At 40.4% G+C, this 15,409-nt stretch overlaps 1 protein-coding gene across 3 annotated transcripts in view; it reads left to right on the forward strand.

Annotated features, from left to right (window-relative positions):
• rspo2 (R-spondin 2) overlaps positions 1 to 15,409 on the forward strand; it is an 81,893-nt gene that overhangs the window by 2,231 nt on the left and 64,253 nt on the right. Inside the window, exon 1 of one of the 3 annotated variants that reach the window (XM_086039058.1) lies at positions 10,091 to 10,222. The exons of 1 other annotated variant lie outside the window; for it this stretch is intronic. In XM_086039058.1, the coding sequence (XP_085895184.1) occupies positions 10,162 to 10,222 (61 nt within the window). In that variant the 5' untranslated portion in view covers positions 10,091 to 10,161. One more of the 3 variants, XM_086039056.1, reaches the window with a different exon arrangement.

Here is a 15,409-nt window from a genome sequence, read left to right on the forward strand (position 1 = left end):
GTTGGCTGGCAACACACCATTGCTTCACTTGCTACTTGCGTAGGAGTGCCGCCAAAAATTTGGGGCTCTCTGAAAAAAAATAACTTTGGGATCCCCCTGCCTGAAAATACTACATTGTCGCCCCCTGTCAGACATGGGCCGTTAGAATCATTGTCACTTTTCTCCCGCTTACGGAGCTGGCGTGTGCGGGCGTGTGTGAGAAGGTGTGAGACTGTGAGGGGCGATGCACTGGACTTGGGGGGGCACAGGTTAACTTTAAAAAGACTTCAAAGTAAATGAACTGTCTCCAGTTTGAAAAACTATTGTGACTTATCAAAGTAATCCCTTGGAGGTGTCTTGGTCGAATGGGGCACAAGCGCCCTTTGAGAAAGTCAACCCAAACGTTTGGTCTTTGCCTGCTGTTTTTGCTTATCATAAGAGATCGTTCAATCAAAAAATTCTCTAGTATATTTGTAGTCCTCCACGTTCTTTTGACAGGTTTATACACAGCCTGTCTGGCATGTACCAGGAGCTATCCAAATCGTTCAGCAGTGTTGAGTCCCAGACACGCTTGAAACTCAATTTGGCCACACTGTTCCTCCCGAGCACAACTGTTTTATATGTAACAATAACAACACTCGTGCCTTTTGGAACACGCATGAAAATGTTTTGCCACTGATGTGATGCATGCATGTATCAACATAACCAAGTGAGCTGTAAGGGGTATACTGTACTGAGCAATCTTGCTCGGATTTCAAGGAGAATGCTTTAAATTAAATAGTCGAGACTGTGATTGTGCTATTTTTGATTAAAAATGTTTGGAGCTTTCATGCTGCATGACACAACGTTCTGTTTGGTTATGTTATATACAATAACCAGACATCTCTTAAGGTAGACTAGAAAAATCGATTAAGAATGGCAGCAAAAAATGTGACTTTTATGATTATGGCTATCAGACAACCACAGTGTATCCCAGCTGACATGTTATGATTGATATACTGTATTTATAATGTATCATTTCACTTTGTAGTGGAGGAGTCGGTGTATTAGAGATTAATCAACACTCTGACAAAAATGTCATACATTTTTCAAAACCGATATAAAGGGGTTCTATTTTTGGCCATCGAGATCTTAAGCACAGTCATTAACACAAATTTACCTGCTGGTTAGCACATCTGCCTCACTGTACAGAGCTTGGGGGTTCAAATCCGGGTTCTGGTCTTCCTGTGTGGAGTTTGCATGTTCTCTGCGTGGGTATTCAATTTTTCCCCCAAAATTCCCAAAACATGCATAGATTCACATTTTTTTAAAATTCATTTTTTTAAAATTCAAAACATGCAACTAATATACAATTTATAAGAAAAGAAAACAGTATAATAGCATACCTGTCAACTTGTACGTTTTCCCTGTATTTTATGCGATTTTTAATTCATTTCAAATTGTATAAGCTGTATAACATTTTTTTTAAAATCTCAAAATGTGATTTAGCGTACCGTTACACCCCTACTATGTAAGATTAAACAAATGTACGGACAAATTACAACTTTTATAAGATTCAGCACAGCCCGGGGGTTGACAGGTATGATAATAGTATACAATGGACAATCAACTAACTAATCAACTACCTTAGCTGAGGTTAACTGAAGAATCAAAATTGTCCATAATATGAATTTGAATGGTTGTTTGTCTATATCTGCTCTTGGATCGGCTGGCGGCCAGTTCAGGGTGCACCCCGCCTCTTGCCCAAAGTAGCTGGGATGGGCTCAACGGGCACAACAGTAGATTGCATCTTGTATTCAGTGTCATTAAATTTTTTGTTTTATGATTTTTTTTGTCATGTAGATGACACTGTACCTTATTCTGCCCCTTACAAAAAGGGTTATCGACAAGACAACAGTTGTTATGTCCATCCGCTGGTTAATGATGCCACCTGCTGACTACATAAAATCACACTTGAGTAGAACTGCCAGGAGAAACACAGATGCCCAGATGTTTAAACAGGTAATGAATATGTACTAGCAGCCAGAGTGGTGAAAAGTTGCCACGTGATACTGTTAACCCCTTCAAACCTGCAGCCCGGAATTTGAATACCCAAACGTTTGCAGCTCATTTGCAATCATTTTATGGTCAATGCACGGTGATGTGTTGCTGAACTGCATCTCCAGATGTTTTAAAGGATGAAAGTGTTTAGATGGAACAACTGTGGCCTAGCAGGGTGTAGTGAGCGAAGTCAGAAAAGCACAACATACTGTACCACTGATGACAGTCGGTACAAGGATTGCGGGAAGTGTTTTGATGCCAAGATCCACAGAAAATAGCGATGACGTGAAGCTGATTATGCCCTTATTTCAACAAAGAATAATAAGGGCAGACATTAGACAAGCATTCGAGTTGGAAACCATTCCAACTTGAAAAACTTGAGTGTTTTACCCCTGAATGTTTCAGTTTGAAGTTATGCCCATTTAAGCGCACAGAAGAAGTAGTTGTAGACATACTGTACGCAAGTCCAATATAAAATCTCAGACGGTTCTTCTCCATCCTGGCCCAGAAAACCAGGCCTATGTGTGCTGAAAGCTTACACAAAATCCCCAGTTTGTGGTTGGCAGTGTTAATGTTGGAACCCAGCACTTCTGTGCAATATAATATGTTGATGAGCGAGGGAATGCTCCAAGTGGCTGCTTTATAACCCACATTGCCACTGTAGCCTTTGGAAAAAGGGAGGGCAGCCTTTCAGATGGCATGTCTTTTGACACTGCTCTCTCACATGATGCTCGTCTAATCCAGGTGATGTGAGCCCTGCATCCTGACCTTCTTCTTTCCATAAAACTGTCAAGCTTTGTTGACTTTATTCTTGTGTGGCACCAACTAACTGACACATTGATGGCTTTGCAGAAAGGCTGAAAAATGAGCTGAGGTTTTGATGGGTGAGGAAAAGCAGCAGCCCTCCCTCACTCTCATCATCCTTGCTGGTGAGAAAAGGGTGGGGGAGTTTTACGGGGCGAGGAAGGCATATTTAAGCAGATCAGCTGAAACGAGCTGAATGTGAACAGCATCACCTGAGAGGGATTACAGAGAGCAGAGTCTTGACCTGAACTCGAGCGCCAGCAACACAACTCTTGTCTTTTTTTTTCTCAGGCCCCTCCATTAATCCAAATGTGTGTGTGTGTGTGTGTGTGTGTTTGTGCAAGAGAAGGAAGCAGTTGCGGAACAGCTGACAAATATAAGGTCATCTTGCAGGTGCCTGTTCTTGGTGCTCGAATCAGTATATCAAGCCCAGAACAATAATGCACACTCTGTCTGACAAGCACCCTATTCACCTTCTCCTGACAACTCCTCACACATTAGGCAATGATGACCACGGCCTATCTTGTGGATTATCACAGTCGATATGACGGACAATGAATCACTTTTGTGCTGTATTGATAAATTACATTAGTCTGACCCTGCCTCCGAACTCTGTCAAAAGACTAGCTCCTTGTTTGACCTACTAACCCGCGCTTGTCGACCTTGTCTGTAGCATCAGCTCCCGCTTGGAGTCACAGCGTATCAGATGAAACTGGTGAAAGGCTCCTCAGTGTGCACATGCCATACTACACTGCCGAAAGTCCCGGCAGAGGCAAAACTATGCAGTGGCATGAACTATCTATGAGAGAGAGTGACAGAGTTCTTTAAGGCCATGTTTTTTCAAAAATGATCCATTGTGCCAATTTTCCCATGAATAAAATTATGTCTAACCAAATTAAATGGACAAGAAACATATTCATATAAGAGAAGAAGCTGGAGGATTGATATTTGTATCTTTGGCAGTTGCCCCACATACAAGTAAGAAGGCCTTACTGGCCATAACAGTAGGTACACGCCACCTAATAAAATTCAATGTGACAGCTGTATAAAGCCTTTACTTGCCTTTGTGAAGATTCTCTGCACTATCATAGAGGTTTTAACCAAATAATGTCTAATATACTGTAGTCATTGTACTTTGTGTACGCAACTACAAAGTATGTTGCATCATATGGAGGGGCTTGTTCTCTCTTACACTGAAAAAAATGCTGGTTGAATTTATTCAATTTTATTTTGTCAAGTGGTTGCACAAAATAAAATAATCTGAATGCAGATATTTTTTGAAGTGGATCTATAGTCCACTGCAACATATTTTTCCAGTGTTTGTAGTTAACCAAATAAGCATATTAGAAACACCTTTACTTATGATGCAGTGTAGTTCTACACTACTGCAAAGTACAACCAGCATATTAAACAATTGTTGAAGTAATGTTTACTCACGTCAATCGAAATAGGAAAATATTAGTATTTTTGTGTTATCATTTTTGTCTACAGTATATATTTGTATAGTGGTTGTTTTGGATTTCATTGGATTGTTCAGGCGTATTTAATATTATGTCCAGTGAGTTTATATAGAAAACAGTACATGGAAGTTGTCTTTCTTTCCTTTTTTGGGAGGGTTGAGGAGGTACACAAGAGGATCTTCTCCTCCACTCTCAATCATTATCATGACGGGACTCCATATGCTGGCTAAGTTTAGTGCCAAACAGATGTTTTTGTTTTAAGTGACATTTTACCACAGTGTAAAACCAGATTTTTCGGAAATCTGAAATAAAATGAACGTATTATGCAAATGCTTATGTGGCCCGCATATTAACGTGGCTATTGGAAACTCTGTAACTGCAGACAAGAAGTTCAGTGTCCCTATTGAATGCAAGGAAGATTTGCTTCAATCTCACCTACCGTGTACTTGCTCCCTCGAGTGCATGCTCCCTTGAGGCAATTACACCTCAATATGTTTCCTCATAAAGCTACTAAGTATGACCAGCCAATTTGGTTCCAATGTCTCAAGTTTATTGGGCCATAAAATTTCTAATGCGTGGATCATTACTAACACATAAAACAACAACACAAAAGGCGTATTTTTGAAAAAATGACTCATACAAGTGTTTCACAGGTAGGAGAGCTGCCCAAAGCCCTCGGGCTTGGAGTGAAAGGCACTTCCAGACTACTTTCCTCTCACATTACTAATACACAACTCTAAAAGAATTCAGGGACGAGCTGTGCAAAGGTAATGGTGCGGATACAATAGGCTACCATTGTGTTTTCCCCCAATTAATCTGATCATGGGAATTGTTTAAATAGTCCAATTTCCACCAGTTTGCTGTTTACTAAATACACACCTGGACCAAACTAATAACATAAATACATTTGTTTTCAGGCCAAGATAACTGTGTGTTAAGGTAACAGTTTTGTTCTACTGGAAAAAAATAGATGCAGCTGTGGTCTGGCTCTGATGCAAGGTAGAAAAAAATATTGCTAATTATGAGTTCACTAATAGTTGCCTGACAACTCCAGGAAGGAACAACCATATATGGGCATATAATATAGTTAAGTTGACTACATTATGAGTATACGATATCCTCCGGCTATACCCCAGGTTGAGTAGTGGATAGCTTGTCTTCCTCAGAGTCAGGAGATATGTGTTCCAATTTTGGAGAGGGCGGGAAAAAAGGGTAGTTGGCGTGTTCATGTTAGATATAAAGTTTTATTGATTGGTTCTCTACTGTGTATTGTGTGGAATATAATGCACATTTGGCTCACCGTCAGGTGCACCTGGTTAAAATCTGCATTGGAACATCTCAGTGCGTAGTGTTCTCTGTGTAGTCCATTTCACATTCCCAAAAACATGCATGTAAGGTTAATTGAAGGTTAAATTATTCATAGGTTTTCAATAATCCACATAATATAGTGAGCATGAGCAAGAGCAATGGATAACACAAAATCTTTATCCAAACAGCGTAAAGCCATTTTCACACTGCATTTTGCAAGGCACAGCGGGCCGTCATCAAACCCATCTATTGTGTATGTGGTGGGGGCGGGGAGTCGGGGACCAGTGGAGCATTTTTGGGCGGCACGGTGCGGCAAGAGGACCTCTGCCCTGCGGTAAATCAACTCAAATTTGAAAATGTTCTATTCGAGCGCAACTGTTATGTGATTTCAGACATGTGGAGAGGAATAGGCTGAGTGATTTAGTGTTATTTTGGTGGACATATTTACAAGTAACAGCATGAATAAACTATCCAAGTTCCTGCTGAGCTATTAACTTTTCTCTGTCACTCGCGTATTCCTCCTCCTCCTTAAATTGATCATTGCTAAGTCAGCACTTCCTAATATGGGCACGCTGATCCCCCCCCCCGACACACACACACGCACACACAAATTTAACAAACTAATTTGTCTGACAACACACATCAGCAATCATGCCTAATGATTTACATTTGCAAAATTAACCTACAGCCGTTGCTTTCTGTAGGTGAAAAAACAGGATTAAAGAGGATTCGACATTTGATAATTTTCAGAAAAAAACTAGCATGATCTGAAATACTTCCTGTTCTCAGTTTGCCTTCCAAATTTACACTTTGTCAAACTAAATGTGCTGTCAGGAGGTAGAAGAAAATAGTTATAAGCTTTACTTTTGGTCTCCTTTTAAAGTTTGAGATCTCAGCATTTCCTGCCCACTAGCCCTTGCAGAAGGAATCTACTGGATTTCATCAGAGAAAAAGAGTGCGTTGCTGTGGTCACTCCATCCCACTAGTTGATTTCTAACAACTGCCATACTAGTACATGTACTGTACAAGCACATGTGGCCAATACTCTCCATAACTTCCTTCAGCAATCTGGGCTAAAACTAAGATCCTCACCAAAAAACAAAGAAGTTAGTGTATTAGTCAGATGTATCACTTCAACACACTTCCTTGACACGATTACTACTTTGGTGCCCTCTTGTGGCATCTTAAAGTATTATTGAAAGTGCGTCAAACCATTGAAACGAATAGATTAGTTTTCAGCGAACAGCCGAGGACAGGTTCCACAGACAAAAGAAAAAAAAAAATCGTCATTACTGTAGGTGAATTTGTGAGTAGCAATCCGTGAAACGCTGTATTGAATTACCATGTCACTTTGATTCATTCTGGGGGCCAGCATTTGTAACTTGTAACTTTAGTGTCTAATGTTTCTAGAAAATGCAGTGCATGCTATTCGCTGTTGTTATTCATATCATTGTACGTATATTGTGTTCGCCCGTGTGCATGCAGATAACTACCCATTTCTTATTGATCTGTGAGGCATGGTAATTCTACACTTCATGAGGCCCCTTGAGACATTGCATCAACATGTGCACGTACACACACGCACACATTCACTTTGGCACTATGTGCAAGAATAATAATATCAGTTGAGTAGCTTCTGCCCTAAAACTGTGAACAAGTCTGGTTGCTAAACCCTGTGCCCACCTCCCTAACACTTGACAGATGGACATGACTCCCTTTCGCCCCCATCTCCTTGCCTTTATGGGACCTCTAATTATACTGACACACCACATCAAAATACAGCTCAGCATGCAATGCTTTTGTTATTGAGAGGAAGTTAGTTGGTCAGATGCAATAAAGCATCCCACTGCAGAGCTTGCCTGTAATTTTGTGACGCAAATATGGCTATTAAGAAAGGTAAGGGCGCATTAACCCCCGCAGCTGCCCACTTGCTGTCTGATGTGTATAGAATTAAGTGATACAATAAGTTTATATCTGTGTGGCTTTCTAGTGGTATGAGCCTTAACTACTCTAAATGCTGGTAAATGTAAATAATAATAATAATAATACATATAATAATAATAATGATTGTTATTATTATAATTCACACTCACCAGGATGCTCCAGTCAGGGACTGCAAGCAGCCTATCTTGAGTCTATGTCATGATTAAGACATAGTTTAAAGTTAATGTTGGTAACAGGACACCTTTGGGCCAGTTGAAAGCTTATCTGCGGGATTAGTGTTGGACTAGTTGCTACAGGAGCAATAATGAATGAAATGGTGGAAGAGGTTTACACATTTATTTGAGCTCTGTTCTCAAAGCTCTTGTGCCTTGTGTTGTGAGGGGGCCTCATGGCTGCCTGCGGAGTGCAGAAGCACCCGGCATGTTTCTAATCAGGACTAAGGCTGGGAGTCATTACTGGGCCTTGATGCTGAGCTCATTGTCTCTCAGAGAGTAAGTGGGGGTGGGCGGGTAACAGAAAGGGGAAACGTAGCGTGCTTGTCAGATGTAAAGAGGTCTTGGAGGGTCATTTGCTGTAGCTTTAAGTGGTCATAATAAAAGGCACATTGGAAACATAAGTTATTATACAAAGGCCGTATCAGTGGGAGAGTCAATTGATGAGACATGCGTCAGTCTGTTTAATGCACAGACCAGTATCAAACTCAAGGCCTATGGACCAGATCTGTAGCACCGCATCATTTTATGTGGCACACTACAGCAAATCATGTATGTCTACTACATGCTTTTTGTGAGAAATGGGAAGCAAAATTTTAAATTGTCTTCACTTTTAATAAGATGAGAGGTGAACTATTATAAGCATTCTTTATGTTATCAAACCCCATTTTAAAATAATTTGAAGCAACAGTTGGACAAGCTATTTTCATTGACTTAAAAGAATATTTAGCAATCAATTTGATGTGCACATTCAATATCATGAGTCGAAAATATATGTATATGGTATCACAGTCCACAACGGACATTTGCGGGAAACCCCAATAAAAATTTTGCTTGAGACAAAATGAGTTTGACGCTCCTGGTTTGAAGAGGCACCCACCAAGGTTGTTGGATCAATAATGTAATGAGAAGGAGTAAAGTGTATTCTTTTCTGCAAGAGCACCTTGCCTGTGAATGCTTTGTTTTTACAACTCTGCTTTGAAACTGGCTTTCAGATATAGTGGATATATTATATGGTGCATAATATTATCCTTTTTCTCCCGTACCAGATTTCCTCATAATCACAGCTATGAGTTCAGCTTCACTTTGGAAGCCAAAAGCAGCTGACTGCCTCTCGGAAAGTACTTTCTATTAGCAGGAGATCAGATGACTGACAACATGTCATGAGAGTTGTCCCTCAAACTAGCAAGATTGTCACTTACTTGGTTCTATTGTTTTGGATGTCTGTTAGTAGTAAAAACAAAAGAAAAAAGTGCCAATGAACTCGCTGTCAGCTGGAAACCAAACAGCAAGCAAAGATCACAACCATCTGGTGAACATAAAATGGGCGAGTGGAGTTGGGTGAAAAGATTTTTAGGTAGCCAGAAACTCGGCTCAAACCAACGTTATTTTAAGGTATAAAATATTAGATACATCTGTATATCAACGGCTGTTTATATAGCCCTGGATAATGGCCCAAATAAAACGACTCACACAAATTTGAGTAGTAGTGCAGTAGTTGAAGTGCACAATTGAAATAATCAACAGCTGCACGGTAAACTAAAGGAAACAAGGAGATAGGATGACTTAATGAGCACCAAAGTGATACATCATGTCCACGTGTCTTCTCATGTTTTGATCTCCTCACCTTTGTTTTTTGTTCAGCATTGACTTTCCATTCAAACAGCCTCAGTATCTGACACTAGCCAATCCTTCCAGATGAGATCCACAAGTGGGGAAAAAAAAAAAAAGCTTTGAAGACAGCACACTGCCTCAACACCCAAGGATGGCACTAAAAAAATGCTTTTAAAATTTTGAGGATAAGTAGTTTGGATAATGGATGGTTGGATGGATTAATTTCAACCACTGTACTTGCATTAAATGCATGTTGTCATTGTTGTTGTCTTTGTGAATACAGTACAGCCAATGTATACACTGTCTAGTTGTGGACATAAGCATATGTGTAAGCATGTAACATGACTTACTGAAACGGAATTGTGTAGAGACAACATATTCTGATTTTGGATTTTAGAAAAAAAACGTAAACTTTGACAAATGTTAAGGGCTTGTCACCCTTAAAGAGACGGTGGGGCCGGGATGGCCATGTTTTCACTAACAAGTTCATTTTATACATTTTTTGACCAGGAAAATGAAAATAGTTGTCATTTTCTATTTTATCAATAAATTCTCTACTAATGCCCACTTCAACATATCAAAAGGATTAACCTCTCCATGGCTGATTTATATGAGAATGAGGAAATGTGAAAGTGAGCAGAGCTACATAGGCTGGGACCACTGCTTCTTTAATTAAAAAAAAACAACAAACACTGCTTCTTTGCTGATCACGGTTAGGGCGGGTGAGGCATTAAACACCAGTCAGGATATTTATAGAGACTGAAGTGGAAATGAGACGTGCACATTTATTTGGATGAGGAATGGCCCCAGTTTTTCGACTGATAACAGGCCGTCCAATTTGGGACGTAAACAGTCGAAAAGGTACGTTCCAATGCAGCCACACTCGGTTGTGGAGTCAGCCCCGCTAGAACTTATTGTTCGCTGAACATTGACGCTTGTTCGATGTTGTTCACTCTCTGGCGTCTGCAAGCGGTGTATTGGCAACTGCTTGGGAGGCAATCCCGCGAAATGAAGATTGACGCAGGCTGGACGCAAAGTAAGGAGCTAATGTTGTTGTGCTAACACCTTTTGTTTTAACGACCTGAAGCTAGTTGTTGCTATTAGCCGCTATTACCTTTAGCCGGGGTGGGAAGAGGGGGGCGTAAACCTCCAATCTGCCTGCTGCTGCTGCAAGCTGCCGTCTCCCTCCTGAGAATTGCCACCAGTTTAGCATCGCTACATAATATAACCGGTCGGGGTTCGTGTGCGCATTCATGCTCTTGTCCGCTTCAGCTTGTGAAAGTGGAGGAGCAATCGCCAAGGTATTTTGGATTTTGTGGAGGTGATCATGATGAGATCACGTTTTATGTCAATAAATCCAAACTATTGTGCAGAACACTTTTGTACTTTCACAGGTTGAAGTGGATAAGAGCAGCAATGTGCATTTGCATTTTGGTGGCGATCGGTCGCCGTTTTAGACAACAGAACTGACAAAGCGAGCAATATTACCACGCTTGGCTCCCTCCCGTGACATGCCAGCTGAGGTCGAAAACGTAACATAAGCCACGCCCCAAAAAGGGGCGGGGAAATTCGTCGTAAATCCAATCACAAACAATGACCGTAAATCATTACAGAGTCTTTTGGGGGGGGGGGGGGCACTTTAGTACTGATGTCATTTTTACATGCAAACCTATCATATAAGTGCCAATGTTAAGCTCACCCAAGTGTCCCTTTAAATAAAAATGGCTTATGCTGTAGACAATTGTTGAACAGAAAATAAGTCTATCAACACTGAAACTCCACCATATACACTTGGCTACATGACTTCTTAACTGTATGTCATTTTATTTGGACTGGGGCCAGCTAGCACAAGCAGCAGTCCTGGTTAAGTAAACAGCTGTTAGCAACATGAGTTACACGGTTTGGCTATCTTCAGAGAGGGGTTGTGTCGTTTACATGTTTACTGGCTAATTACTTTCTAACTGGGTACTGCTTTGTTGTGGTAGTGGACAGGAGTGAAGTGCAGCTGACAATATGGGGCTGGTTAGCTAGTGCGTGCATGCATCCATATGCATGAGTAGTGAGGACTGTCTTGATGATGTGAGAATAATCAACTGTGGTCTGAAGGCACAAGAGGGACACAGTTTGTATCTGATTCTGTTAGAGATTTGTAAGAAATGCATTGAGTCACCTCATGCAAGACAGACATGAAGGCCTCTATTTTCATAGACGCAACTGCACTTGAATGTGAAGACTAGCACATCTTGATCGGCTATTTGTGAATTGGGTTCATCTTCCTGCAATTCGTACACCTGCTTTTAACCCCGTCTAAGTTTGGGGGCATTGTAAGTCTAATGTGAGTTTGGTGAACATAATCAGGATGCAGCCAGACGGATTCTGAGCTCCGCAGGGTTGTATTGGATGACATCGTATTTCATTCAGCAGCATGCATTGAACCCTCTGAATCAGGGGTCACTAACTCTGGTCCTCGAGAGCCCCATATCCTGCATGTTGTATATATTTCCCGTTATCAACTTTATTATATTTTTAAAATCCCCCCTACCCACAGATCTGTGATCTCCCTAGCCAATTTAATATCATCCACCTCTGGAAGCCTGTTTGCAGTTCCTTATAAACTATTTTGCGCATCTCGACGTGCTGCCAGACTTTGAGCAAATCAGTTTCTTCTTCGGCCATGTCAAGGACCATTGTGCCTCTCACTTGCTGCATTTAAAAGAAATGAGCATAGCAGCTTCGATTAGCAGCCAATCAAGTTGCCGGTATTCACGGCTACAATGGCGCAAAACGCCAATCAATCAATTAAAACATGCTGTAACAGGTTGCGCCCATCTGCAAAAATACCAACTGAAAGGCTAAGCCACCGGAGAACAAATTTGGACAGCCCTTCAAACTGGTATTACGCTGTGTATGGAAAATAGAGATAAAATGAACTCTTCCATGCAACATTTTAAACTCTTAAACTGAAATTAACAGCAGTGTAGCATGTTTTTTGTGTGTTTTAAAACATCATACACCCACTCTCTCATAAACAGGCCTAACCCAAACATTCTAATCTGAACCTAAATGATATATCATTTTATTAACATTTTCAGTTTAGTATGTCTTCATCATTGTACAATGTTGTGCATTCTGTTGCAACATCTTGCTGCAAAATGTGCTAATTTCCAGATAACATATATTGCTTAAATTCTACATTATTTGAAATGACATTCTCACAAGAACATATTGTGTCTGCACACACCTTATGAAGCTTAAAGTGAATTATTTATTATGGCAGCTCTTTACATTTATACACCCAGAATCACAGCACTTTCCTGAGAGGAAATTAACTTTGCACATCATTGTTTTCATTTTGCTTGATGTGATACATTTGGACGTTTTTGGACACTCCTGCCTCATGGCGTTCATCCTAAGAGTCTATTCCCACATGGCACAGATGAAATATACACACACACATGGTCCTAAGGCCTGTGCTTGGAGTTCCAACCCAATTCATTTGCTGGTACAATGCCCGGGTAGTGCCAGCCATTAAGGAGCAGTTTTGCGGTAATGAAATAACAGTGAAGCCAGATGACTAAGCACCAGGCACTTGCTTGATGTGTGGATACAATTCATCTGTTTATCACAAGTCTTAAGGGAGATGTTCATGTGTAGTTTAAGTCATCCGTTTCCATTGCAACTTTGTATGGCCAGTCTTGAAAGAAATACTTAGAAGTGATACTTGAGTAAAAGTACTTAAGGTCCCCAATCCCCTGATCTTAGAGGCTTTGGCGTAGTCCTCGTGGCAAACATCCTGAATGCTGGATGACTAACCTGCATGCTAAAGGTTGCTAGCTGCGGAGACTATAGACATTAGCCTTAGCTGGTTGATGATGTACAAAAAGCTGCCACCTTGGGTGTGTTTGGCTCCAAGTTCATTCAACTCATTGAATTCTTTAGCAATTTTGACAGGGATTGTGTCGTCACAAACATGAAGACATGTAGCTATGTTACAAGCCACATGTGTCATTTTATAAATGTGGCTTGAACATAGAGACCATTGCAGGATTCCTTGTTCAACACGGCAGCCACTCTAAGTGAAGGCTCTATGTATAGATATCTACGCCAACAGACGCCTGTGTGAAATGTACGTTTCCTACCCCTGTATCATTTAAAAAAGTCTTGCGTAGTTTGGCGACTAACAACCGGGAAAAAAAAAGCCCCAGAGATCAACACGCGCATTTGGGTTTGCTTCATGTCAAATAACTGGAGAACATTTGCGGGCTGCCATGAAAGATTCATAGCATTGTCAAAACAACATCAGCTATGATTTCATGTGTACAGACTCCATACACTTTTACTTTTAAGATGTGTCAACTGGCGTTCCCACATCGTTTAAGTCTGTAACTGACGTTTTCAGTGACATCACATCTGATTTTTGAGTCCGCAAATAATGATTAGCTTTTTGATTTGCCGCATTTTTAATATGAACGTCCGAATTACCGGCTATTCGTGCAGCCCCCCCCCCCCCCCCACACACACACACACACACACATACACTCACACACATAAATAAACCTACCATCATACCCTCATGCCTACTCATCCCTGCATGTTGAACACTTTATTCTCGAGCTCTCTATTCTTTTTGTCTTATATATGCATACATACATACATATATATATATATATATATATATATATATATATATATGCAGGGATGAATAGGCATGAGGGTATCATGGTAAGTTTATTTTGAGTAGTTGAATTTTAGTTGTTGAATAATTATTGATCTATCTACCAATGAATAATCGTTTGAATAATCGTGATTCAATCTATATCAAAATAATCAGGATTTTTTTTTTTTAATGGCCACCTCTTAGTGAATTATTTCACCCTGGACACATCAAAGAGTTTGGACTTCTGTCCTTAATCTTGGGGGCGAATTGGTGGGGTGGGTGGTACACTTAAATGAAGGACCTTGTATATTAGATATTAGAGTCATCCCTGCTTTTGGGTGGGATAACTAAGGTTTTGATGTTAGTTTCTTTTTGTTGCAAGCACCATGTGTGAAACAGAGACCAAGACTTTGCCATCTGTCCCCCTGTGGTGCGCTCCACTTTTGACCCTTGGTGATCACCTCAGATCTCCCTCCTGGCCTTGGTGGGAGAGGAGGGGTGTTTGGGTGTATCTTGTTAAAAGGTCAATGAGGTAGAAGTTTGTAGAAGTCATCATGTTGGGCCTTGTTGCCAGCTGTGTGAAAGAAGATGGTTGTGGCCAACAAGAATGTGTGATGAATGTTATGTTTAGGGTGTTGTTTTGTTTTTATTTGCATTCAACACTTTACACTCAAAAAACAACACAGTTAGAACAGATCAGGAAAAAAACAACAACATAAGAATAAGACATAACAATTGAACATAAACCAGTCAAAATAATTAAAGTACGCAAACAGTCACACACACAAAAAAAAACCAGTAAACGGCTTATAATGAGTTTACACCATGAAATAATTTATTGTTTTAGTTTAGTTGTTACCATGGAAACATCTTAAAAAACAGTGACATAACATAATTAGATTACGATCAATAGCAAACTTGACTGTATCATGTCATGTTTTGGTGAACACCAGCCTTTACAGTTGTTGTTGCTGCTTCAACTATCCAGTTACTTTTGTATAGAGATATTTGTTTAAAACACTTTTCTTCCCATCCAATGATACAATGATCCATGAAACGATTTATTGTTCAATGGATTTGGCTACTTCTCCTGGCACTGACAATAAGGAAGAAACAATAGCACACTTAAGATACTCCGATAGAATTCGCCCCGTACAAAACCCCCACCCCACCCTTTTCTTTTTTTATGATTCACAATCTTATTTTGAGAGTCACCTGGTCAAAAGACATATATCTCCCATCTGGAGCCTACACTTTTTGGCATGTAGGGAAGATTCACATCCAACACCTTTTGGTTCTCAGATGCGAGAGTTGGAAGTGGTGCTAAGTTTTGTCAACGTTATGACAAATGGTACAGACAGTGCGATCAGCACTTCGGGTGAGAAAGACAG

Source organism: Filicampus tigris, chromosome 8, assembly GCF_054856515.1.
Source record: "Filicampus tigris isolate MCC_2025a chromosome 8, RoL_Ftig_1.0, whole genome shotgun sequence".
Lineage (NCBI taxonomy): Eukaryota > Metazoa > Chordata > Actinopteri > Syngnathiformes > Syngnathidae > Filicampus > Filicampus tigris.